At 46.4% G+C, this 24,810-nt stretch overlaps 1 protein-coding gene across 1 annotated transcript in view; it reads left to right on the forward strand.

Annotated features, from left to right (window-relative positions):
- The window catches only part of cpm (carboxypeptidase M), a 136,583-nt gene extending 111,977 nt beyond the window's left edge, over window positions 1-24,606 (forward strand). Inside the window, exons 5-9 of the mRNA XM_071331677.1 lie at window positions 12,492-12,679; window positions 13,250-13,420; window positions 15,278-15,430; window positions 20,672-20,820; window positions 23,780-24,606. Coding sequence (XP_071187778.1) covers window positions 12,492-12,679; window positions 13,250-13,420; window positions 15,278-15,430; window positions 20,672-20,820; window positions 23,780-24,034 — 916 coding nt within the window. The 3' untranslated portion in view covers window positions 24,035-24,606. The remainder of the gene's footprint in view (window positions 1-12,491; window positions 12,680-13,249; window positions 13,421-15,277; window positions 15,431-20,671; window positions 20,821-23,779) is intronic.
- The last annotated feature ends 204 nt before the right edge of the window (window positions 24,607-24,810 follow it).

The following is a 24,810-nucleotide window of genomic DNA, read 5'->3' on the forward strand; positions in this document are numbered from 1 at the left end:
CGTTAAAACACAGTGAAAGATTTGACCAGGGCATCCTGTTGGTTTACAGCCAGCGGTATGGTGGCGTTAAAACACAGGGAAAGATTTGACCAGGGCATCCTGTTGGTTTACAGCCAGCGGTATGATGGGGTTAAAACACAGTGAAAGATTTGACCAGGACATCCTGTTGGTTTGCAGCCAGCGGTATGATGGCGTTAAAACACAGTGAAAGATTTGACCAGGACATCCTGTTGGTTTGCAGCCAGCGGTATGATGGCGTTGAAACACAGTGAAAGATTTGACCAGGACATCCTGTTGGTTTGCAGCCAGCGGTATGATGGCGTTAAAACACAGTGAAAGATTTGACCAGGACATCCTGTTGGTTTACAGCCAGCGGTATGATGGCGTTGAAACACAGTGAAAGATTTGACCAGGGCATCCTGTTGGTTTACAGCCAGCGGTATGGTGGCGTTAAAACACAGTGAAAGATTTGACCAGGACATCCTGTTGGTTTACAGCCAGCGGTATGATGCCGTTAAAACACAGTGAAAGATTTGACCAGGGCATCCTGTTGGTTTACAGCCAGCGGTATGGTGGCGTTAAAACACAGTGAAAGATTTGACCAGGACATCCTGTTGGTTTACAGCCAGCGGTATGATGGCGTTAAAACACAGTGAAAGATTTGACCAGGACATCCTGTTGGTTTACAGCCAGCGGTATGATGGCGTTAAAACACAGTGAAAGATTTGACCAGGGCATCCTGTTGGTTTGCGGCGAGCGGTATGATGCCGTTAAAACACAGTGAAAGATTTGACCAGGGCATCCTGTTGGTTTACAGCCAGCGGTATGATGGCGTTAAAACACAGTGAAAGATTTGACCAGGACATCCTGTTGGTTTACAGCCAGCGGTATGGTGGCGTTAAAACACAGTGAAAGATTTGACCAGGACATCCTGTTGGTTTACAGCCAGCGGTATGATGCCGTTAAAACACAGTGAAAGATTTGACCAGGACATCCTGTTGGTTTACAGCCAGCGGTATGGTGGCGTTAAAACACAGTGAAAGATTTGACCAGGACATCCTGTTGGTTTACAGCCAGCGGTATGATGCCGTTAAAACACAGTGAAAGATTTGACCAGGGCATCCTGTTGGTTTACAGCCAGCGGTATGATGGCGTTAAAACACAGTGAAAGATTTGACCAGGGCATCCTGTTGGTTTGCAGCCAGCGGTATGATGCCGTTAAAACACAGTGAAAGATTTGACCAGGGCATCCTGTTGGTTTACAGCCAGCGGTATGATGGCGTTAAAACACAGTGAAAGATTTGACCAGGGCATCCTGTTGGTTTACAGCCAGCGGTATGATGGCGTTAAAACACAGTGAAAGATTTGACCAGGACATCCTGTTGGTTTACAGCCAGCGGTATGATGCCGTTAAAACACAGTGAAAGATTTGACCAGGACATCCTGTTGGTTTACAGCCAGCGGTATGATGCCATTAAAACACAGTGAAAGATTTGACCAGGGCATCCTGTTGGTTTACAGCCAGCGGTATGATGGCGTTAAAACACAGTGAAAGATTTGACCAGGGCATCCTGTTGGTTTGCAGCCAGCGGTATGATGCCGTTAAAACACAGTGAAAGATTTGACCAGGGCATCTTGTTGGTTTACAGCCAGCGGTATGATGGCGTTAAAACACAGTGAAAGATTTGACCAGGGCATCCTGTTGGTTTGCAGCCAGCGGTATGGTGGCTATAAAACACAGGGAAAGATTTGACCAGGACATCCTGTTGGTTTCTTAACTGTTGAGTTTTTCAAACCTTCGACCACCCAGAGATATGTGTGTTTTTACTACATTCTGATTCTTGGAAGTTAAAAGCCATTGGAGTGAGCCCCCTCCCCCCCCCGTAATGAAGATGCTGTTGAAGATGCGTTGATGATATAAAGATGTCCGTTGTGTAGTGGATGATGAGCATTAGCAGACAACAAACTCTCGACATCAAAGCGTTGTAAACATCTAAGTTCATAGGGATTCCTGCAGGGGATCATTTGTTTCTCTGTGGTCTGGTGTAAACAGACCTGATTTTGTGTGTGTGTGTGTGTGTGTGTGTGTGTGTGTGTGTGTGTGTGTGTGTGTGTGTGTGTGTGTGTGTGTGTGTGTGTGTGTGTGTGTGTGTGTGTGTGTGTGTGTGTGTGTGTGTGTGTGTGTGTGTGTGTGTGTGTGTGTGTGTGTGTGTGTGAGACCTGGTCGTGCTGTGTTTTAATCACTGTAAAAGGCACAATCTGGGATATTTCCTACTGGTCATTGGCTGACCCGCTGCTGGAGTGCATTGGGTTGAAATAGGAATTAAAATATACTAGACTCAATATTAATGCCAAGACAATGCTTTTTACATCCTTGAGGGGTAGTGTACACTTGGAGGATAAGGAATGATTGCACTACCTCCTTGAGAGGTAGTGAACAAGTACAGGAGTTGATTCAGAATTAGGGTTTCTCTCAGCCTACCTCAGCCTGCCTGGGCCAAGCCTACAGCCTCTTCCAGCCTGACCGTGACAGCTATAATAACCTCTGGAAGGGAAGGGTTAGACAGATAAACCGGGCAGTCAGCCACAGACCAGACAGATAAACCAGGCAGTCAGCCACATGCCAGACAGCTATACCAGGCAGTCAGCCACAGGCCAGACAGCTATACCAGGCAGTCAGCCACAGGCCAGACAGCTAGACCAGGCAATCAGCCACAGGCCAGACAGATAAACCAGGCAGTCAGCCACAGGCCAGACAGATAAACAAGGCAGTCAGCCACAGGCCAGACAGATAAACCAGGCAGACAGCCACAAGCCAGACAGATAAACTAGGCAGTCAGCCACAGGCCAGACAGATAAACCAGGCTACACCCGAGGCAGCTCTGTAAATGTTTTTACTCAATATACTGTCCATTTGAACGTGGACTCCCTGGAAAGCCGTGGCAATTGTTACTGAGGAGATAAATAAAACACAAGTGTCGCTGGTAAGCTTTCTCGACTTGGACATCATGTTTGCCAACACATTTAACCAGCTAAACAGCTGCTCTTAGCGAACATGTTAAGAGTTTAGGATTGTTCAGAATGAGTACAGGTGACTGACGTTTCGACATCAAACAGAATGTACTCATCCTGAACGACGGAATAAAGTGAGATGAATTATTCTCTGCCTTTTTGTTGTTGAGTGTTCCAACTCCTTTCTGCCTTGAATCAGTTTCTTGGTAAGCCCTGTGTTCCAACTCCTTTCTGCCTTGAATCAGTTTCTTGGTAAGCCCTGTGTTCCAACTCCTTTCTGCCTTGAATCAGTTTCATGGTAAGCCCTGTGTTCCAACTCCTTTCTGCCATGAATCCGTTTCTTGGTAAGCCCTGTGTTCCAACTCCTTTCTGCCTTGAATCCGTTTCTTGGTAAGCCCTGTGTTCCAACTCCTTTCTGCCTTGAATCAGTTTCTTGGTAAGCCCTGTGTTCCAACTCCTTTCTGTCTTGAATCAGTTTCTTGGTAAGCCCTGTGTTCCAACTCCTTTCTGCCTTGAATCAGTTTCTTGGTAAGCCCTGTGTTCCAACTCCTTTCTGCCTTGAATCAGTTTCTTGGTAAGCCCTGTGTTCCAACTCCTTTCTGCCTTGAATCAGTTTCTTGGTAAGACCTGTGTTCCAACTCCGTTCTGCCTTGAATCAGTTTCTTGGTAAGCCCTTTTCATGGTTTTTGCCATTGCTGTCCAGCGCCCCTCCTTTCCTGCATTTGCTGAAGCCAAGGTCCACCTGAACTCTAATCTACCTAAATAGATTCATTATATAATGTTGATTACTTCTCCACGACATTGTCATTCACCTGATGAGACAAGATGTGAAGAAACTAAATGTTTTGTTAACGTATGATAGGGGCCCCTGGTTCGGCAGTTTCCCCTGGTCAAATTGTTTTTAAAGACCCCTGATGTAGAGACACGGCCTGGGAGTGAATCAAACTGCAATGTCTTCTTCTTCCCTCGACTGTAGCAGAGCTGCGATTCCCCCTTGAGAGGCAGCGTGAGGATAAAGAGCTCTCTGTTCTCTGGGGAGAGGTGGAGTAGAGGGGAGGCAGAGAGGGGGGGTTTGAGATAGCCTTATAATGTTTACCTAATGCACCTCATATCGCGGCCCGGTCACGCACTGACGAGTTCAGCAAACATCCTGGCACTTCCTCCTCCTCCGCTCTGAGCCTCCTTCCTTCTCCTGGCTTGTGTCACAAATGGCACCCTATTCCTGTCACGTCCTGCTCCTCCCCTCCGGCGTTCGACGTCGCCGGAAAACTAACCACCGGTCCTGGGATTCTTCATTACGCACACCTGTAGACCATTATGATTCACACCTGTAGATCATTATGATTCACACCTGTAGATCATTATGATTCACACCTGTAGATCATTATGATTCACACCTGTAGATCATTATGATTCACACCTGTAGACCATTATGATTCACACCTGTAGATCATTATGATTCACACCTGTAGATCATTATGATTCACACCTGTAGATCATTATGATTCACACCTGTAGATCATTATGATTCACACCTGTAGATCATTATGATTCACACCTGTAGATCATTATGATTCACACCTGTAGATCATTATGATTCACACCTGTAGATCATTATGATTCACACCTGTAGATCATTATGATTCACACCTGGACTCCATTACCTCCCCTTTATCTGTCCCTCTATTACCTCCCCTTTATCTGTCCCTCCATGACCTCCCCTTTATCTGTCCCTCTATTACCTCCCCTTTATCTGTCCCTCTATGACCTCCCCTTTATCTGTCCCTCCATGACCTCCCCTTTATCTGTCCCTCCATGACCTCCCCTTTATCTGTCCCTCCATGACCTCCCCTTTATCTGTCTCTCCATGACCTCCCCTTTATCTGTCCCTCCATGACCTCCCCTTTATCTGTCCCTCCATGACCTCCCCTTTATCTGTCCCTCCATGACCTCCCCTTTATCTGTCCCTCTATTACCTCCCCTTTATCTGTCCCTCTATTACCTCCCCTTTATCTGTCCCTCTATTACCTCCCCTTTATCTGTCCCTCCATTACCTCCCCTTTATCTGTCCCTCCATTACCTCCCCTTTATCTGTCCCTCCATGACCTCCCCTTTATCTGTCCCTCTATTACCCCCCCCCTTTATCTGTCCCTCCATGACCTCATCTTTATCTGTCCCTCCATTACCTCCCCTTTATCTGTCCCTCTATTACTTCCCCTTTATCTGTCCCTCTATTACCTCCCCTTTATCTGTCCCTCTATTATCTCCCCTTTATCTGTCCCTCCATTACCTCCCCTTTATCTGTCCCTCATTTACCTCCCCTTTATCTGTCCCTCCATTACCTCCCCTTTATCTGTCCCTCATTTACCTCCCCTTTATCTGTCCCTCCATTACCTCCCCTTTATCTGTCCCTCATTTACCTCCCCTTTATCTGTCCCACCTTTACCTCCCCTTTATCTGTCCCTCCATGACCGCCCCTTTATCTGTCCCTCCATGACCTCCCCTTTATCTGTCCCGTCATTACCTCCCCTTTATCTGTCCCTCCAAGACCTCCCCTTTATCTGTCCCTCCATTACCTCCCCTTTATCTGTCCCGTCATTACCTCCCCTTTATCTGTCCCTCCAAGACCTCCCCTTTATCTGTCCCTCCATGACCTCCCCTTTATCTGTCCCGTCATTACCTCCCCTGTATCTGTCCCTCCAAGACCTCCCCTTTATCTGTCCCTCCAAGACCTCCCCTTTATCTGTCCCTCCATTACCTCCCCTTTATCTGTCCCTCCATTACCTCCCCTTTATCTGTCCCTCCAAGACCTCCCCTTTATCTGTCCCTCCAAGACCTCCCCTTTATCTGTCCCTCCATGACCGCCCCTTTATCTGTCCCTCATTTACCTCCCCTTTATCTGTCCCTCCATTACCTCCCCTTTATCTGTCCCTCCATTACCTCCCCTTTATCTGTCCCTCATTTACCTCCCCTTTATCTGTCCCTCCATTACCTCCCCTTTATCTGTCCCTCCATTACCTCCCCTTTATCTGTCCCTCCATTACCTCCCCTTTATCTGTCCCTCATTTACCTCCCCTTTATCTGTCCCTCCATTACCTCCCCTTTATCTGTCCCTCCATTACCTCCCCTTTATCTGTCCCTTCATGACCTCCCCTTTATCTGTCCCTCCTTTACCTCCCCTTTATCTGTCCCTCCTTTACCTCCCCTTTAACTGTCCCTCCATTACCTCCCCATTATCTGTCTCTCCATGACCTCCCCTTTATCTGTCCCTCCATGACCTCCCCTTTATCTGTCCCGTCATTACCTCCCCTTTATCTGTCCCTCCATTACCTCCCCTTTATCTGTCCCTCCAAGACCTCCCCTTTATCTGTCCCTCCATTACCTCCCCTTTATCTGTCCCGTCATTACCTCCCCTTTATCTGTCCCTCCAAGACCTCCCCTTTATCTGTCCCTCCCTTACTTTCATTCCTCAGTCGGTATTGTTCCTGTGTTGAATGCCATACCGCCACTGTTACACTGTCTCGTGTGTTGTTCTGTTAAACGTTTTCACCTGCTTCTCGACTCACAGCGTCATCGTTACAATTCCCTATATAGTGCCCAGGCGCTGGTCAACAGTAGTGCACTATATAGGGAATAGTGTGTTATTTGGGACGCAGTGCTGGATAAACAGTAGGATTTTTAATCAAGGTCGCGACTGGCCCTGAACCTCATGAATGGAGCGACATATGATTTATGTATCTCTTCACTAAGACCTGAAGACGCTCAAATGATGTTACTGGATGGTGTTAGAGGTTTGAAGTCACTGTGAGTGTCATCACAGAGCAGAGAGAGAGAGAACAGTAGCAAGACAGTGGTTTGGTATAGGTCCACCTCAGTCTGTACGGTGAGTGACTGTTTGGTATAGGTCCACCTCAGTCTGTACGGTGAGTGACTGTTTGGTATAGGTCCACCTCAGTCTGTACGGTGAGTGACTGTTTGGTATAGGGCCACCTTAGTCTGTACGGTGAGTGACTGTTTGGTATAGGTCCACCTTAGTCTGTACGGTGAGTGACTGTTTGGTATAGGGCCACCTTAGTCTGTACGATTACTGACTGTTTGGTATAGGTCCACCTTAGTCTGTACGATTACTGACTGTTTGGTATAGGTCCACCTTAGTCTGTACAGTGAGTGACTGTTTGGTATAGGGCCACCTTAGTCTGTACGGTGAGTGACTGTTTGGTATAGGTCCACCTTAGTCTGTACGGTGAGTGACTGTTTGGTATAGGGCCACCTTAGTCTGTACGATTACTGACTGTTTGGTATAGGTCCACCTTAGTCTGTACGATTACTGACTGTTTGGTATAGGTCCACCTTAGTCTGTACGGTGAGTGACTGTTTGGTATAGGTCCACCTTAGTCTGTACAGTGAGTGACTGTTTGGTATAGGGCCACCTTAGTCTGTACGGTGAGTGACTGTTTGGTATAGGTCCACCTTAGTCTGTACGGTGAGTGACTGTTTGGTATAGGTCCACCTTAGTCTGTACGGTTACTGACTGTTTGGTATAGGTCCACCTTAGTCTGTACGGTGAGTGACTGTTTGGTATAAGTCCACCTTAGTCTGTACGGTGAGTGACTGTTTGGTATAGGGCCACCTTAGTCTGTACGGTGAGTGACTGTTTGGTATAGGTCCACCTTAGTCTGTACGATTACTGACTGTTTGGTATAGGTCCACCTTAGTCTGTACGGTGAGTGACTGTTTGGTATAGGTCCACCTTAGTCTGTACGGTTACTGACTGTTTGGTATAGGTCCACCTTAGACTGTACGGTTACTGAATGTTTGGTTTAGGGCCACCTTAGTCTGTACGGTTACTGACTGTTTGGTATAGGGCCACCTTAGTCTGTACGGTTACTGACTGTTTGGTTTAGGGCCACCTTAGTCTGTACGGTTACTGACTGTTTGGTATAGGGCCACCTTAGTCTGTACGGTGAGTGACTGTTTGGTATAGGTCCACCTTAGTCTGTACGATTACTGACTGTTTGGTATAGGTCCACCTTAGTCTGTACGGTGAGTGACTGTTTGGTATAGGTCCACCTTAGTCTGTACAGTGAGTGACTGTTTGGTATAGGGCCACCTTAGTCTGTACGGTGAGTGACTGTTTGGTATAGGTCCACCTTAGTCTGTACGGTGAGTGACTGTTTGGTATAGGGCCACCTTAGTCTGTACGATTACTGACTGTTTGGTATAGGTCCACCTTAGTCTGTACGATTACTGACTGTTTGGTATAGGTCCACCTTAGTCTGTACGGTGAGTGACTGTTTGGTATAGGTCCACCTTAGTCTGTACAGTGAGTGACTGTTTGGTATAGGGCCACCTTAGTCTGTACGGTGAGTGACTGTTTGGTATAGGTCCACCTTAGTCTGTACGGTGAGTGACTGTTTGGTATAGGTCCACCTTAGTCTGTACGGTTACTGACTGTTTGGTATAGGTCCACCTTAGTCTGTACGGTGAGTGACTGTTTGGTATAAGTCCACCTTAGTCTGTACGGTGAGTGACTGTTTGGTATAGGGCCACCTTAGTCTGTACGGTGAGTGACTGTTTGGTATAGGTCCACCTTAGTCTGTACGATTACTGACTGTTTGGTATAGGTCCACCTTAGTCTGTACGGTGAGTGACTGTTTGGTATAGGTCCACCTTAGTCTGTACGGTTACTGACTGTTTGGTATAGGTCCACCTTAGACTGTACGGTTACTGAATGTTTGGTTTAGGGCCACCTTAGTCTGTACGGTTACTGACTGTTTGGTATAGGGCCACCTTAGTCTGTACGGTTACTGACTGTTTGGTTTAGGGCCACCTTAGTCTGTACGGTTACTGACTGTTTGGTATAGGGCCACCTTAGTCTGTACGGTGAGTGACTGTTTGGTATAGGTCCACCTTAGTCTGTACGATTACTGACTGTTTGGTATCCTCGCTCGTCATCTTTCAATGCGGCAGGATGCCACTGGGTAAACAGCGACCACAGAATTTCAATCGAGCTCTTTGCCTGAATCTTATGAATGGACCAATGACTGTTTTTAAATAAGGAATGGTCTGATGATACTGAATGGGACATCAGTGCTCTGAATGTCTTCACAGCGCAAAGAGAGAGCCATAGAAAGAGAGAGGGAAACAATTCCACCAGCTGTTGGTGCTTTCAGACAGGTCCCCTTGTCTGTCCCTATTTGGACCCTCTATATAAATGTGGTTGTGTGTTTAGATGACGCCATTTGTCATGACCCGTGGATCTCAGTTTGTACTGATGGCTATGTGGGGGGATAAATCATGCCCCGTGGATCTCAGTTTGTACTGATGGCTATGTGGGGGGGATAAATCATGCCCCGTGGATCTCAGTTTGTACTGATGGCTATGTGGGGGGATAAATCATGCCCCGTGGATCTCAATTTGTACTGATGACTATGTGGGGGGGATAAATCATGCCCCGTGGATCTCAGTTTGTACTGATGGCTATGTGGGGGGATAAATCATGCCCCGTGGATCTCAGTTTGTACTGATGACTATGTGGGGGGATAAATCATGCCCCGTGGATCTCAGTTTGTACTGATGGCTATGTGGGGGGGATAAACCATGCCCCGTGGATCTCAGTTTGTACTGATGGCTATGTGGGGGGGAATAAACTGAACTTGAACTAAAACATTCCAACTGTGAAACAATAGAAAAATAAACGAGATCCATGTCTGAACGACGACATTAACATACAGCTGGCGGGTTATACACGCTATCGGTAGGACAGAACAGCAGCCTCTGTTAAGACACGGGGCCGGGGCCTATGCAGTTACGTAAACAACAGCTGGTGCACGATATCTAAGGAAGTCTTGAGGTTTTGCTCGCCTGAGGTAGAGTATCTCATGATAAGCTGTAGACCACACTATCTACCGAGAAAATTTTAATCTGTATTTTTCGTAGCTGTCTACATACCACCACAGACCGATGCTGGCACTAAAACCACACTCAATGAGCTGTATTCCGCCATAAGCAAACAGGAAAACGCTCACCCAGAGGCGGCGCTCCTAGTGGCCGGGGACTTTAATGCAGGGAAACTTAAATCAGTTTTACCTCATTTCTATCAGCATGTTAAATGTGCAACCAGAGGGGAAAGAACTCCAGACCACCTTTACTCCACACACAGAGATGCATACAAAGCTCTCCCTTGCCCTCATTTGGTAAATCTGACCATAATTCTATCCTCCTGATTCCTTCTTACAAGCATAAATTAAAGCAGGAAGCACCAGTGACTCGGGTCTATAAAAAAGTGGTCAGATGAAGCAAATGCTAAACTACAGGACTGTTTTGCTAGCACAGACTGGAATATGTTCCAGGATTCTTCCGATGGCATTGAGGAGTACACCACATCAGTCACTGGCTTCATCAATAAGGGCATCGAGGACGTCGTCCCCACAGTGACTGTACGTACATACCCCAACCAGAAGCCATGGATTACAGGCAACATTCGCACTGAGCTAAAGTGTAGAGCTGCTGCTTTCAAGGAGTGGGACTCTAACCTGGAAGCTTATAAGAAATCCCGCTATGCCCTCCGACGAACCATCAAACAGGTAAAGCATCAATACAGGACTAAGATCGAATCGTACTACACCGGCTCCAACGCTAGTCGGATGTGGCAGGGCCTGCAAACTATTACAGACTACAAAGGAAAGCACAGCCGAGAGCTGCCCAGTGACACGAGCCTACCAGACAAGCTAAATAACTTCGAGGCAAGTAACATGCATGAGAGCATCAGCTGTTCCAGATGACTGTGTGATCACGCTCTCCGCAGCCGATGTGAGTAAGACCTTTTAAACAGGTCAACATTCACAAGGCCGCAAGGCCAGACGGACTACCAGGGCGTGTACTCAGAGCATGCGCTGACCAACTGGCAAGTGTCTTCACTGACATTTTTAACCTCTCCCTGTCTGTAATAGTCTGTAATACCAACATGTTTCAAGCAGACCATCATTGTCCCTGTGCCCAAGAACACTAAGGTAACCTGCCTTAATGACTACCGACCCGTAGCACTCACGTCGGTAGCCATGAAGTGCTTTGAAAGGCTGGTCATGGCTCACATCAACACCATTATCCCAGAAACCCTGGATCCACTCCAATTTGCATACCGCACCAATAGATCTACAGATGATGCAATCTCTATTGCACTCCACACTGCCCTTTCTAACCTGGACAAAAGGAACACCTATGTGAGAATGCTATTAATTGACTACAGCTCAGCGTTCAACACCATAGTGCCCTCAAAGCTCATCACTAAGCTAAGGACCCTGGGACTAAACACCTCCCTCTGCAACTGGATCCTGGACTTCCTGACGGGCCACCCCCAGGTGGTAAGGGTAGGTAACAACACATCCGCCACGCTGGTCCTCAACACTGGAGCCCCTCAGGGGTGCATGCTCAGTCCCCTTCTGTACTCCCTGTTCACTCATGACTGCACGGCCAGTCACGACTCCAACACCATCATTAAGTTTGCTGATGACACAACCGTGGTAGGCCTGATCACCGACAGCTATGAGACAGCCTATTGGGAGGAGGTCAGAGACCTGACAGTGTGGTGCAAGTGTAACGGATGTGAAATGGCTAGCTAGTTAGCGGGTACGCGCTAATAGCATTTCAATCGGTTACGTCACTTGCTCTGAGACCTGAAGTAGGGTTTCCCCTTGCTCTGCAAGGGCCGCGGCCTTTGTGGCGCGATGGGTAACGATGCTTCGTGGGCGACCGTTGTTGATGTGTGCAGAAGGTCCCTGGTTCGCGCCCGTGTCGGGGCGAGGGGACGGTTTAAAGTTATACTGTTACACAAGGACAACAACCTCTCCCTCAACGTGATCAAGACAAAGGAGATGATTGTGGACTACAGGAAAAAGAGGGCCGAACACGCCTCCATTCTCATCGACGGGCTGCAGTGGAGCAGGTTGAGAGTTTCAAGTTCCTTGGCATCCACATCACCAACAAACTAACATGGTCCAAGCACACCAAAACAGTCGTGAAGAGGGCACGACAAAATCTACTCCCCCTCAGGAGACTAAAAACATTTGGCATGGGTCCTCAGATCCTCAAAAGGTTAAAGAGCATGCTGACGGGTTGCATCACTGCCTGGTATGGCAACTGCTTGGCATCCGACTGCAAGGCATTACAGAGGGTAGTGCGTACGGTCCAGTACATCACCAGGGCCAAGCTTCCTGCCATCCAGGACCTCTATACCAAGCAATGTCAGAGGAAGGCCCTAAAAATTGTCAGACTCCAGCCACCCTAGTCATAGACTGTTCTCTCTGCTACCACACAGCAAGTGGTACCTGAGTGCCAAGTCTAGGTCCAAGAGGCTCCTTAATAGCTTCTACCCCCAAGCCATAAGACTCCTGAACAGCTAATCAAATGGCTACCCAGACTATTTGCTTTGTACCTAGTGAACTTAATATTCTGTATTTTGTCATATGGTTCCCTGACAGGTTCAATAAGAACGGCATCGATCTGAACAGGAACTTCCCAGATGCCTTCTCTAAGCAGGAGAGTGGAATGAGAGAGATGGAGGTGAGAGCCATTATGGACTGGCTGAAGACTGAGAGCTTCGTCCTGTCGGCCAACCTGCACGGTGGGGCTGTGGTGGCCAGCTACCCCTACGACAACAGCAACGGAGGTACGTTACACCGTCACACACAGAGAGAGAGAGGCTGAGTGATCCCAATATAGAGACTACTAGAATGACTACAGAGTAACAACAGGTGTCTAATATAGAGACTACTAGAATGACTACAGAGTAACAACAGGTGTCTAATATAGAGACTACTAGAATGACTACAGAGTAACAACAGGTATCTAATATAGAGACTACTAGAATGACTACAGAGTAACAACAGGTGTCTAATATAGAGACTACTAGAATGACTACAGAGTAACAACAGGTATCTAATATAGAGACTACTAGAATGACTACAGAGTAACAACAGGTGTCTAATATAGAGACTACTAGAATGACTACAGAGTAACAACAGGTGACCCTGCCAAGAGATCAATAGATCAACCAATCACGTCAATATTTGTTATGTCTCTCTTGTGTCCCAAATAGCCCAGGGCCCTGGTCAAAAGTAGTGCACTATATAGGGAATAGGGCTCTGGTCTAAAGTAGTGTACTATATAGGGAATAGGGCTCAGGTCTAAAGTAGTGCACTATATAGGGAATAGGTTGACGTGTTGTGTTGTCACCCAGGTAGTGAGCTGCAGAGTGGATCCAGTGTTGCCCCTGACAACGACGTGTTGATCCAGCTGGCTAAGACCTACTCCTACACCCACAGCGAGATGCACAAGGGAGACCACTGTTACGACTCCAAGGACTTTAAGGAGGGCGTCACCAACGGTTACTACTGGTACCCTCTACCAGGTCAGTCAGTACACCTATCAGCTTACAGATCTGTGGTAATAGCTAAGGGTGCTGGGTTGACAGTCGCATGCTCCCCCCCCCCCCCCCCACCGCCTGGTTCAAAGTTCAAACCACGGGACTAATTCGCTACAGTACTAATACTAGAGGTCACGTGTACAGACATGACCTTTCACTGGGGGGTGGAACCTGTCCGTGGTGTCATCACCCTGGAGATATCGGGCTAAGATTTATCAGAGTTGATAACACATCCAAGTCAGAACTGAAGTCCCTCTTGTCTACAATAGAACGTTCTCGTAAAATCATTGATGTCAATGTTCCGGTATGTTCCACATCATCTCAGTGTAGAATACATATAGAACTGCACACAGTCTTTCCCTTCACCCTATAGATACTGGTCTAATAGACTACGGTGACTGGTAGAGTGACGTCCGTTCAGTCTTTCCCTTCACCCTATAGATACTGGTCTAATAGACTACGGTGACTGGTAGAGTGACGTCCGTTCAGTCTTTCCCTTCACCCTATAGATACTGGTCTAATAGACTACGGTGACTGGTAGAGTGACGTCCGTTCAGTCTTTCCCTTCACCCTATAGATACTGGTCTAATAGACTACGGTGACTGGTAGAGTGACGTCCGTTCAGTCTTTCCCTTCACCCTATAGATACTGGTCTAATAGACTACGGTGACTGGTAGAGTGACGTCCGTTCAGTCTTTCCCTTCACCCTATAGATACTGGTCTAATAGACTACGGTGACTGGTAGAGTGACGTCCGTTCAGTCTTTCCCTTCACCCTATAGATACTGGTCTAATAGACTACGGTGACTGGTAGAGTGACGTCCGTTCAGTCTTTCCCTTCACCCTATAGATACTGGTCTAATAGACTACGGTGACTGGTAGAGTGACGTCTTTCCCTTCACCCTATAGATACTGGTCTAATAGACTACGGTGACTGGTAGAGTGACGTCCGTTCAGTCTTTCCCTTCACCCTATAGATACTGGTCTAATAGACTACGGTGACTGGTAGAGTGACGTCCGTTCAGTCCTTCCCTTCACCCTATAGATACTGGTCTAATAGACTACGGTGACTGGTAGAGTGACGTCTTTCCCTTCACCCTATAGATACTGGTCTAATAGACTACGGTGACTGGTAGAGTGACGTCCGTTCAGTCCTTCCCTTCACCCTATAGATACTGGTCTAAAAGACTACGGTGACTGGTAGAGTGACGTCTTTCCCTTCACCCGATAGATACTGGTCTAATAGACTACGGTGACTGGTAGAGTGACGTCCGTTCAGCCTTTCCCTTCACCCTATAGATACTGGTCTAATAGACTATGGTGACTGGTAGAGTGACGTCCGTTCAGTCTTTCCCTTCACCCTATAGATACTGGTCTAATAGACTACGGTGACTGGTAGAGTGACGTCCGTTCAGTCTTTCCCTTCACCCTATAGATACTGGTCTAATAGACTACGGTGACTGGTAGAGTGACGTCTTTCCCTTCACCCTATAGATACTGGTCTAATAGACTACGGTGACTGGTAGAGTGACGTCCGTTCAGTCTTTCCCTTCACCCTATAGATACTGGTCTAATAGACTACGGTGACTGGTAGAGTGACGTCTTTCCCTTCACCCTATAGATACTGGTCTAATAGACTACGGTGACTGGTAGAGTGACGTCCGTTCAGTCTTTCCCTTCACCCTATAGATACTGGTCTAATAGACTACGGTGACTGGTAGAGTGACGTCTTTCCCTTCACCCTATAGATACTGGTCTAATAGACTACGGTGACTGGTAGAGTGACGAGCACCATTCTGGCTCTAGTCTGGCTCAGTTTCATGTTTTTCTATCCGTTTCCTAGGAGGGATGCAGGACTATAACTACGTGTGGGGCCAGTGTCTAGAGATCACCTTGGAGCTGTCCTGTTGTAAATTCCCTCCAGAGAGTGATCTGCCTGGGCTCTGGGAAGCCAACCGGGCCGCGCTGCTGGCATACATGCAACAGGTCCATCTGGGTTAGTACCACGCTGTCTATTGTGGGTTAGTACCACGGGGTTAGTACCACGGGGTTAGTACCACGGGGTTAGTACCACGCTGTCTATCGTGGGTTAGTACCACGCTGTCTATCGTGGGTTAGTACCACGCTGTCTATCGTGGGTTAGTACCACGCTGTCTATCGTGGGTTAGTACCACGGGGTTAGTACCACGCTGTCTGTTGTGGGTTAGTACCATGGAGTTAGTACCATGCTGTCTATCGTGGGTTAGTACCACGCTGTCTATCGTGGGTTAGTACCACGCTGTCTATCGTGGGTTAGTACTATGCTGTCTATCGTGGGTTAGTACCACGCTGTCTATTGTGGGTTAGTACCACGCTGTCTATCGTGGGTTAGTACTATGCTGTCTATCGTGGGTTAGTACCATGCTGTCTATTGTGGGTTAGTACTATGCTGTCTGTCCTGGGTTAATACCACGCTGTCTATCGTGGGTTAGTACCATGCTGTCTATCGTGGGTTAGTACCACGCTGTCTATCGTGGGTTAGTACCACGCTGTCTATCGTGGGTTAGTACCACGCTGTCTATCGTGGGTTAGTACCATGCTGTCTGTCCTGGGTTAGTACCACGCTGTCTATCGTGGGTTAGTACCACGCTGTCTATTGTGGGTTAGTACCACGGGGTTAGTACCATGCTGTCTGTAGTGGGTTAGTACCATGCTGTCTATCGTGGGTTAGTACCACGCTGTCTATCGTGGGTTAGTACCACGCTGTCTATTGTGGGTTAGTACCATGCTGTCTATCGTGGGTTAGTACCACGCTGTCTATCGTGGGTTAGTACCACGCTGTCTATCGTGGGTTAGTACCACGCTGTCTGTCGTGGGTTAGTACCACGCTGTCTATCGTGGGTTAGTACCACGCTGTCTATCGTGGGTTAGTACCACGCTGTCTATCGTGGGTTAGTACCACGCTGTCTATCGTGGGTTAGTACCACGCTGTCTATCGTGGGTTAGTACCACGCTGTCTATCGTGGGTTAGTACCACGCTGTCTATTGTGGGTTAGTACCACGCTGTCTATCGTGGGTTAGTACCATGCTGTCTATCGTGGGTTAGTACCATGCTGTCTATCGTGGGTTAGTATCATGCTGTCTGTCGTGGGTTAGTACCACGCTGTCTATCGTGGGTTAGTACCACGCTGTCTATCGTGGGTTAGTACCATGCTGTCTATCGTGGGTTAGTACCATGCTGTCTGTCGTAGGTTAGTACCACAGGGTTAGTACCACGCTGTCTATCGTGGGTTAGTACCACGGGGTTAGTACCATGCTGTTTATCGTGGGTTAGTACCATGCTGTCTATCGTGGGTTAGTACCATGCTGTCTATCGTGGGTTAGTACCATGCTGTCTATCGTGGGTTAGTATCATGCTGTCTGTCGTGGGTTAGTACCACGCTGTCTATCGTGGGTTAGTACCACGCTGTCTATCGTGGGTTAGTACCATGCTGTCTATCGTGGGTTAGTACCATGCTGTCTGTCGTAGGTTAGTACCACAGGGTTAGTACCACGCTGTCTATCGTGGGTTAGTACCATGCTGTCTATCCTGGGTTAGTACCACGCTGTCTATTGTGGGTTAGTACCACGCTGTCTATCGTGGGTTAGTACCATGCTGTCTATCGTGGGTTAGTATCATGCTTACTGTCGTGGGTTAGTACCACGCTGTCTATCGTGGGTTAGTACCACGCTGTCTATCGTGGGTTAGTACCATGCTGTCTATCGTGGGTTAGTACCACGCTGTCTATGGTGGGTTAGTACCACGCTGTCTATTGTGTGTTAGTACCATGGGGTTAGTACTATGCTGTCTCTCGTGGGTTAGTACCATGCTGTCTGTCCTGGGTTAGTACCATGTTGTCTATCGAGGGTTAGTACCACGCTGTCTATCGTGGGTTAGTACCACGCTGTCTGTCGTGGGTTAGTACCATGCTGTCTCTCGTGGGTTAGTACCACGCTGTCTGCCGTGGGTTAGTACCACGCTGTCTATCGTGGGTTAGTACCACGCTGTCTATCGTGGTTTAGTATCATGCTGTCTGTCCTGGGTTAGTACCACGCTGTCTATCGTGGGTTAGTACCATGCTGTCTATCCTGGGTTAGTACCACGCTGTCTATCGTGGGTTAGTACCACGCTGTCTATAGTGGGTTAGTACCACGCTGTCTATCCTGGGTTAGTACCACGCTGTCTATCGTGGGTTAGTACCACGCTGTCTATCGTGGGTTAGTACCACGCTGTCTATCGTGGGTTAGTACCACGCTGTCTGTCGTGGGTTAGTACCACGCTGTCTCTCGTGGGTTAGTACCACGCTGTCTATCGTGGGTTAGTACCACGCTGTCTGTCGTGGGTTAGTACCACGCTGTCTATCGTGGGTTAGTACCATGCTGTCTATCGTTGGTTAGTACCATGCTGTCTATCGTGGGTTAGTACCACGCTGTCTATCGTGGGTTAGTACCACGCTGTCTATCGTGGGTTAGTACCATGCTGTCTGTCTTAGGTTAGTACCACAGGGTTAGTACCTCGCTGTCTATCGTGGGTTAGTACCACGGGGTTAGTACCATGCTGTCTGTCGTGGGTTAGTACCATGCTGTCTATCGTGGGTTAGTACCACGCTGTCTATCGTGGGTTAGTACCACGCTGTCTATCGTGGGTTAGTACCACGCTGTCTATCGTGGGTTAGTACCATGCTGTCTATCGTGGGTTAGTACCACGCTGTCTATCGTGGGTTAGTACCACGCTGTCTATGGTGGGTTAGTACCACGCTGTCTATTGTGTGTTAGTACCATGGGGTTAGTACTATGCTGTCTCTCGTGGGTTAGTACCATGCTGTCTGTCCTGGGTTAGTACCACGTTGTCTATCGAGGGTTAGTACCACGCTGTCTATCGTGGGTTAGTACCACGCTGTCTGTCGTGGGTTAGTACCACGCTGTCTCTCGTGGGTTAGTACCAAGCTGTCTGTCGTGGGTTAGTACCACGCTGTCTATCGTGGGTTAGTACCATGCTGTCTGTCGTGGGTTAGTACCACGCTGTCTATCGTGGGTTAGTACCACGCTGTCTATCGTGGGTTAGTACCACGCTGTCTGTCGTGGGTTAGTACCACGCTGTCTCTCGTGGGTTAGTACCACACTGTCTATCGTGGGTTAGTACCACGGGGTTAGTACCATGCTGTCTGTCGTGGGTTAGTACCACGCTGTCTATCGTGGGTTAGTACCACGCTGTCTATTGTGGGTTAGTACCATGCTGTCTATCGTGGGTTAGTACCACGCTGTCTATCGTGGGTTAGTACCATGCTGTCTATCGTGGGTTAGTACCATGCTGTCTATTGTGGGTTAGTACCACGCTGTCTGTCCTGGGTTAGTACCACGCTGTCTATCGTGGGTTAGTACCACGCTGTCTATCGTGGGTTAGTACCACGCTGTCTATCGTGGGTTATTACCACGCTGTCTATCGTGGGTTAGTACCACGCTGTCTGTCCTGGGTTAGTACCACGCTGTCTATCGTGGGTTAGTACCACGCTGTCTATCGTGGGTTAGTACCACGCTGTCTATCGTGGGTTAGTACCATGGGGTTAGTACCACGCTGTCTATCGTGGGTTAGTACCACGCTGTCTATCGTGGGTTAGTTCCACGCTGTCTGTCGTGGGTTAGTACCACGCTGTCTATCGTGGGTTAGTACCACGCTGTCTATCATAAATACAATCAAATCAATCAATACTTCTGTACAGTGTTTCACTACCAAGGGGTGGCTTGATCATTTCAATGGTAGAATGATAGACTACTAGTCTATTTAGGTATGAATCGTTTAGGTAGTACGATTCATGTAGGTAAGAATCGGTCTACCCTGGGATGACTCCTGGTCCGGGTCAGTCATCACGGTCTACCCTGGGATGACTCCTGGTCCGGGTCAGTCATCACGGTCTTCTACCCTGGGAGACTCCTGGTCCGGGTCAGTCATCACAGTCAATAGTAGTGCACTATATAGGTATTAGGGTGCCATTTGAGATGCACAGGGAGAGTCAGTGTGATGCTTGGTGCCTCAACTGACATCACAACAATCACCACTGTAACGTGACCCTGGCTAAAAGGTCATATTTAATAACCAACAGAAGCTCCCCCTGTAGTCCAGTCAAAAGCTTTTCCAGAATAGTCTGACTGTCCTCCTGTGTTGTGTCGAGGTAAACACAGAATAGTCTGACTGTCCTCCTGTGTTGTGTCGAGGTAAACACAGAATAGTCTGACTGTCCTCCTGTGTTGTGTCGAGGTAAACACAGAATAGGGCGACGAAGGGTTCATTCATTCCAGTGAAGTTAAGAAGGGGAAACTCCACCCCTTCTGAATAGTTAATGGAGTATCGTCTAACTAACAACCGGACTATTGAGTAGCAGCGCACAAGCTCCGCCCACCTGAGGATCTATTTCCTGAGGGGGAGGGGCAAAATCCACCTGACATTTAAATCTCGCTGGATTGATTAATTTAATTTTACTCCTGCGAATCATTCATACTCTTTGCTTGTGCCTGTCGTTTTTAATGTTTACAAAGTAGATGCGCTGAAATGAAAGCAACTTCCTGAAAATGAACACTGGGATGATAGGGATATTATGTCTGATCTCACAAACAATGTAAAGTCTGTTTAGATAGATGTCATCTAGAGCCAAGCCTGTTGATCTTTAATCTGAGGGCATCCTGCTAGTGACACAACATGTTGAATTATGCAACAGACCCTGACAACAGTAATTAATGAGGCTGTCTAGACCGAGCAGGTAGGCCTAGACAGAGCTGGTGTTTGGTGGTTGCAGGCCAGTTCCACGTATGTTAATTTATTCATATATGCATATTACCTAGTATGTTTATGCAAATGAGGCATATATAGTTTTCTTTATTTTAACACATATTTTTTAATTACTTGATACTGTTAGAATATGGATATGAGTGCATTCTAAGAAAATAAAAGTGAAATTTGACAAATTGAGTTCCAAAATCCCAGAAGTCCAGGTATTATTTGTCCGTGCCAGTAAAATGTTTTATGTGCTATAATCCAGTTAACACCTGATGGAGTTTAGAGGATCTTCATCCGTTGTTCAACTGTTCCATTTATTACAATGGTTTTTAAAACCTTTTAACAATTTGGATTACCGTTGCTAAATTGAGAACCAATTGGCTTGGGTTGGTTGGTATTGATTGTCTTTCTCTCCTTCCGTCCCGCTGTGTGTGTGTGTGTCTCTAGGTGTGAAAGGGCAGGTGTTGGACGCGGAGGGAAACCCATTACAGAATGCTCTGGTGGAGGTGGAGGGGAGACAGAACCTCTGTCCCTTCAGAACGGACCACCATGGAGAGTACTACAGACTGCTGCTGCCAGGCAACTACACCTTTACGGTGAGACAGCACCCTCTGGTGGTAGTATTGATAGTTTAGGATGGTTTATTCAACTGCTGTTGCTGTCTCAAATGGCACCCTATTCCCTATGTAGTGCACTACTTTTGACCGGAGCCCTATTCCACTATACAGGGAATAGGGTGCCATTTGGGACCGGTCTGTGTATCTGGGTGGTAGTTATTTATTTGGACGGTGAAGCTAAAACGTTTAATTTGGCTCTATTACTCCCAGCATTTTGGATTTGAGATCAAATGTTTCATATGAGGCGACAAGTACAACATGTCACCTTTTTTTATTTGAGGGTATTTTCTTACATATCTGTTTTAACGTTTAGAAAATTAAAGCACTTTTATTAGGGTGCGATTTAAAAATCTGTGATGTGAAGAACATTGACAGAGTCACGGAGTCTAGACAATAAAACGGAATTCAACAATATTCAAAAATGTATGGAATATAGTAGGAAATCAACTAAATGTATTAATTTGCCCAAGTTTATTATAAAACATGAACAGAATGCGTCAGTGATTCGTATTTCTTTCAACTTTCTAAACAGGCATCGAGAATTCCCCTGTCTGTGTTCTCGTCTACCACTCTGTGTAGCTGTTAGCGATGATGCTAATAAAATAAAAACAGTCTTCTGGTAGATGGAAAGGCTTTCCCAAAAACCTTCTCAATTAAATGTTAACTACAAAGTAGCCTTTGCCTACCTGGCAGAATTATATTGTGATTATTTGATTCAGTCCAGTGGGTCATTTGTTTTGTCAACTCTACCATCACACATGTGCTACAAAAACACCACCTAACAGCAGCCTCTGGCTGGGTGCACAGTGGAATTAAAGGGGAACTATACCCAAAACTTAACATTTCCAAAACATTTCCCAGACCTCAAGTGGTCTCCTGATGTGGTTTAAACATTGTTGTGGTTTTAGAAAATCCCATTTATATTAATAATAAAAGAATGGATTTTATAGGGTTCTGCTGTATGTATCTTTTGAAGGTCTCATAAGCGTTTGGACAAATGTACCTCTGTGTGTATTAAAGTAGTCAAGTGTAGTATTTGTTCCCATATTCCTAGCAAGCAATGACTTCATCAAACTTGTGACTCTACAAATTTGTTGGATGCATGTTTGCTGTTTAGCCCCCCCCCCCTGAGATTGGACTGGGAGCGATAGGAATGATTTAACTGCTCTCAAATAAACCAAGAGGGGTGTAGGGTAAACGTTCTCTAAGTGGCATGGGGAGGACACGGGGCTTTGGTCAAACTAGTGCACTATATATGGATTAGGGTGCCGTTTCGGACACAGTCTAGAATGAGACAATCCTATGAGCTCTAGTCAAAAGTAGGGAGCCATTTGGGACACAGCCTCAATGAATGTTTCTCAGTGTTTTTACTTTGACCCAGCTCATACAAAGCCACGTGGGTGGTCCTGCCGGGTCGTGTGGTGCAGTAGCACGTATGAGGTCCCACATCTCCCACATCTCCAGTAAACATCTGATCTACGAACAGATAACAAACCGTCCCTCCGCAGACAGATCAGAGAGAAAGCACCAGAACATTTTCAACAACAGAGATATTGTGAAACCATGAGAATAACAATGTTTTACCCTTTATTATATTCATCCCATCTGTTCAGACGGAATAGATACTTGATCTACAGTACAATACTGTATCTTTAGTTGGTATACAGCTGGGTATGAATCAATCTACAGTACAATACTGTATCTTTAGTTGGTATACAACTGGGTATGAATCAATCTACAGTACAATACTGTATCTTTAGTTGGTATACAACTGGGTATGAATCAATCTACAGTACAATACTGTATATTTAGTTGGTATACAACTGGGTATGAATCAATCTACAGTACAATACTGTATCTTTAGTTGGTATACAACTGGGTATGAATCAATCTACAGTACAATACTGTATCTTTAGTTGGTATACAACTGGGTATGAATCAATCTACAGTACAATACTGTATATTTAGTTGGTATAAAACTGGGTATGAATCAATTTACAGTACAATACTGTATCTTTAGTTGGTATACAACTGGGTATGAATCAATCTACAGTACAATACTGTATATTTAGTTGGTATAAAACTGGGTATGAATCAATTTACAGTACAATACTGTATATTTAGTTGGTATACAACTGGGTATGAATCAATCTACAGTACAATACTGTATCTTTAGTTGGTATACAACTGGGTATGAATCAATCTACAGTACAATACTGTATCTTTAGTTGGTATACAACTGGGTATGAATCAATCTACAGTACAATACTGTATATTTAGTTGGTATACAACTGGGTATGAATCAATCTACAGTACAATACTGTATCTTTAGTTGGTATACAACTGGGTATGAATCAATCTACAGTACAATACTGTATCTTTAGTTGGTATACAACTGGGTATGAATCAATCTACAGTACAATACTGTATATTTAGTTGGTATAAAACTGGGTATGAATCAATCTACAGTACAATACTGTATCTTTAGTTGGTATACAACTGGGTATGAATCAATCTACAGTACAATACTGTATCTTTAGTTGGTATACAACTGGGTATGAATCAATCTACAGTACAATACTGTATATTTAGTTGGTATAAAACTGGGTATGAATCAATTTACAGTACAATACTGTATCTTTAGTTGGTATACAACTGGGTATGAATCAATCTACAGTACAATACTGTATATTTAGTTGGTATAAAACTGGGTATGAATCAATTTACAGTACAATACTGTATATTTAGTTGGTATACAACTGGGTATGAATCAATCTACAGTACAATACTGTATCTTTAGTTGGTATACAACTGGGTATGAATCAATCAATCGTGTCAAATCAATCAATGTGATTGACATATTTGCCTGTGTGTGAAGTTTACTCCACATTGTAATAATTGATCAATACATTAACTAATCGATCAATGTGATTGACAGGTGACGTTCCCGGGCCACCAGGTGTTGACGGAGACGTTGACGGTCCCGTACGGTCCCGACTCATTCTCGGCCCTCGTCCACAACTTCCAGCTGCAGAGGTCCGCAGCCACCATCCCTGGCCCCAGCCACCCCACCCAGTCCTGCACCCCACCCCAGGTCTGGAGGCCCCTGGGTGGCCACTCTCCCAGCCTGGGCCCCTCGGGTGTCACCATCCTCCTGGTTCTCCAGGTTCTCTGGAATACCGTGTTACTGTGACCGAGAGATGGGTCATGTCTCAAAAGGAACCTTATTTCCTGTATAGTGTAGGACTCTGGTCGAAAATAGTGCACTATATAGGGGATAGGATGCCATTTGGGACGTATCCATGGAGACGGACAGACAGACTGACTGAGATGGGATCTCCCAGTCCAGAGACATTGTCTTTTTTTCAGTATTTTTGTACAAACAAAAAAATCCTATATATATTTTCTTGTAACACTTTGCATTGCTCTACCTTGCACAAACACGTGAGCCATTTTGTGTTTTTTTTTTTTAATTGTATGTTTTTTATTGATGCTTTTAGTTTTTTTTTTATATTGTGCTGAAAGAAAACAATACTGCCAGCCAGCAATCTGCCATGCCAAGATAAGAAGAAGAGACAAAAGACAAGGAAGGGAAGGAAGGTTGTTGAGGACAAGGGGTAAGGGATGGATGGAGGGAGGGGTGTTGAGAAGGACAAGGGGTAAGGAAGGGATAGAGGGAGGGGTGTTGAGAAGGACAAGGGGTAAGGGATGGAGGGAAGGGTGTTGAGAAGGACAAGGGGTAAGGAAGGGATGGAGGGGTGTTGAGAAGGACAAGGGGTAAGGAAGGGATGGAGGGAGGGGTGTTGAGAAGGACAAGGGGTAAGGAAGGGATGGAGGGAGGGGTGTTGAGAAGGACAAGGGGTAAGGAAGGGATGGAGGGAGGGGTGTTGAGAAGGACAAGGGGTAAGGAAGGGATGGAGGGAGGGGTGTTGAGAAGGACAAGGGGTAAGGAAGGGATAGAGGGAGGGG

This window comes from Salvelinus alpinus, chromosome 11, assembly GCF_045679555.1.
Source record: "Salvelinus alpinus chromosome 11, SLU_Salpinus.1, whole genome shotgun sequence".
NCBI classification, from domain to species: Eukaryota; Metazoa; Chordata; class Actinopteri; order Salmoniformes; family Salmonidae; genus Salvelinus; species Salvelinus alpinus.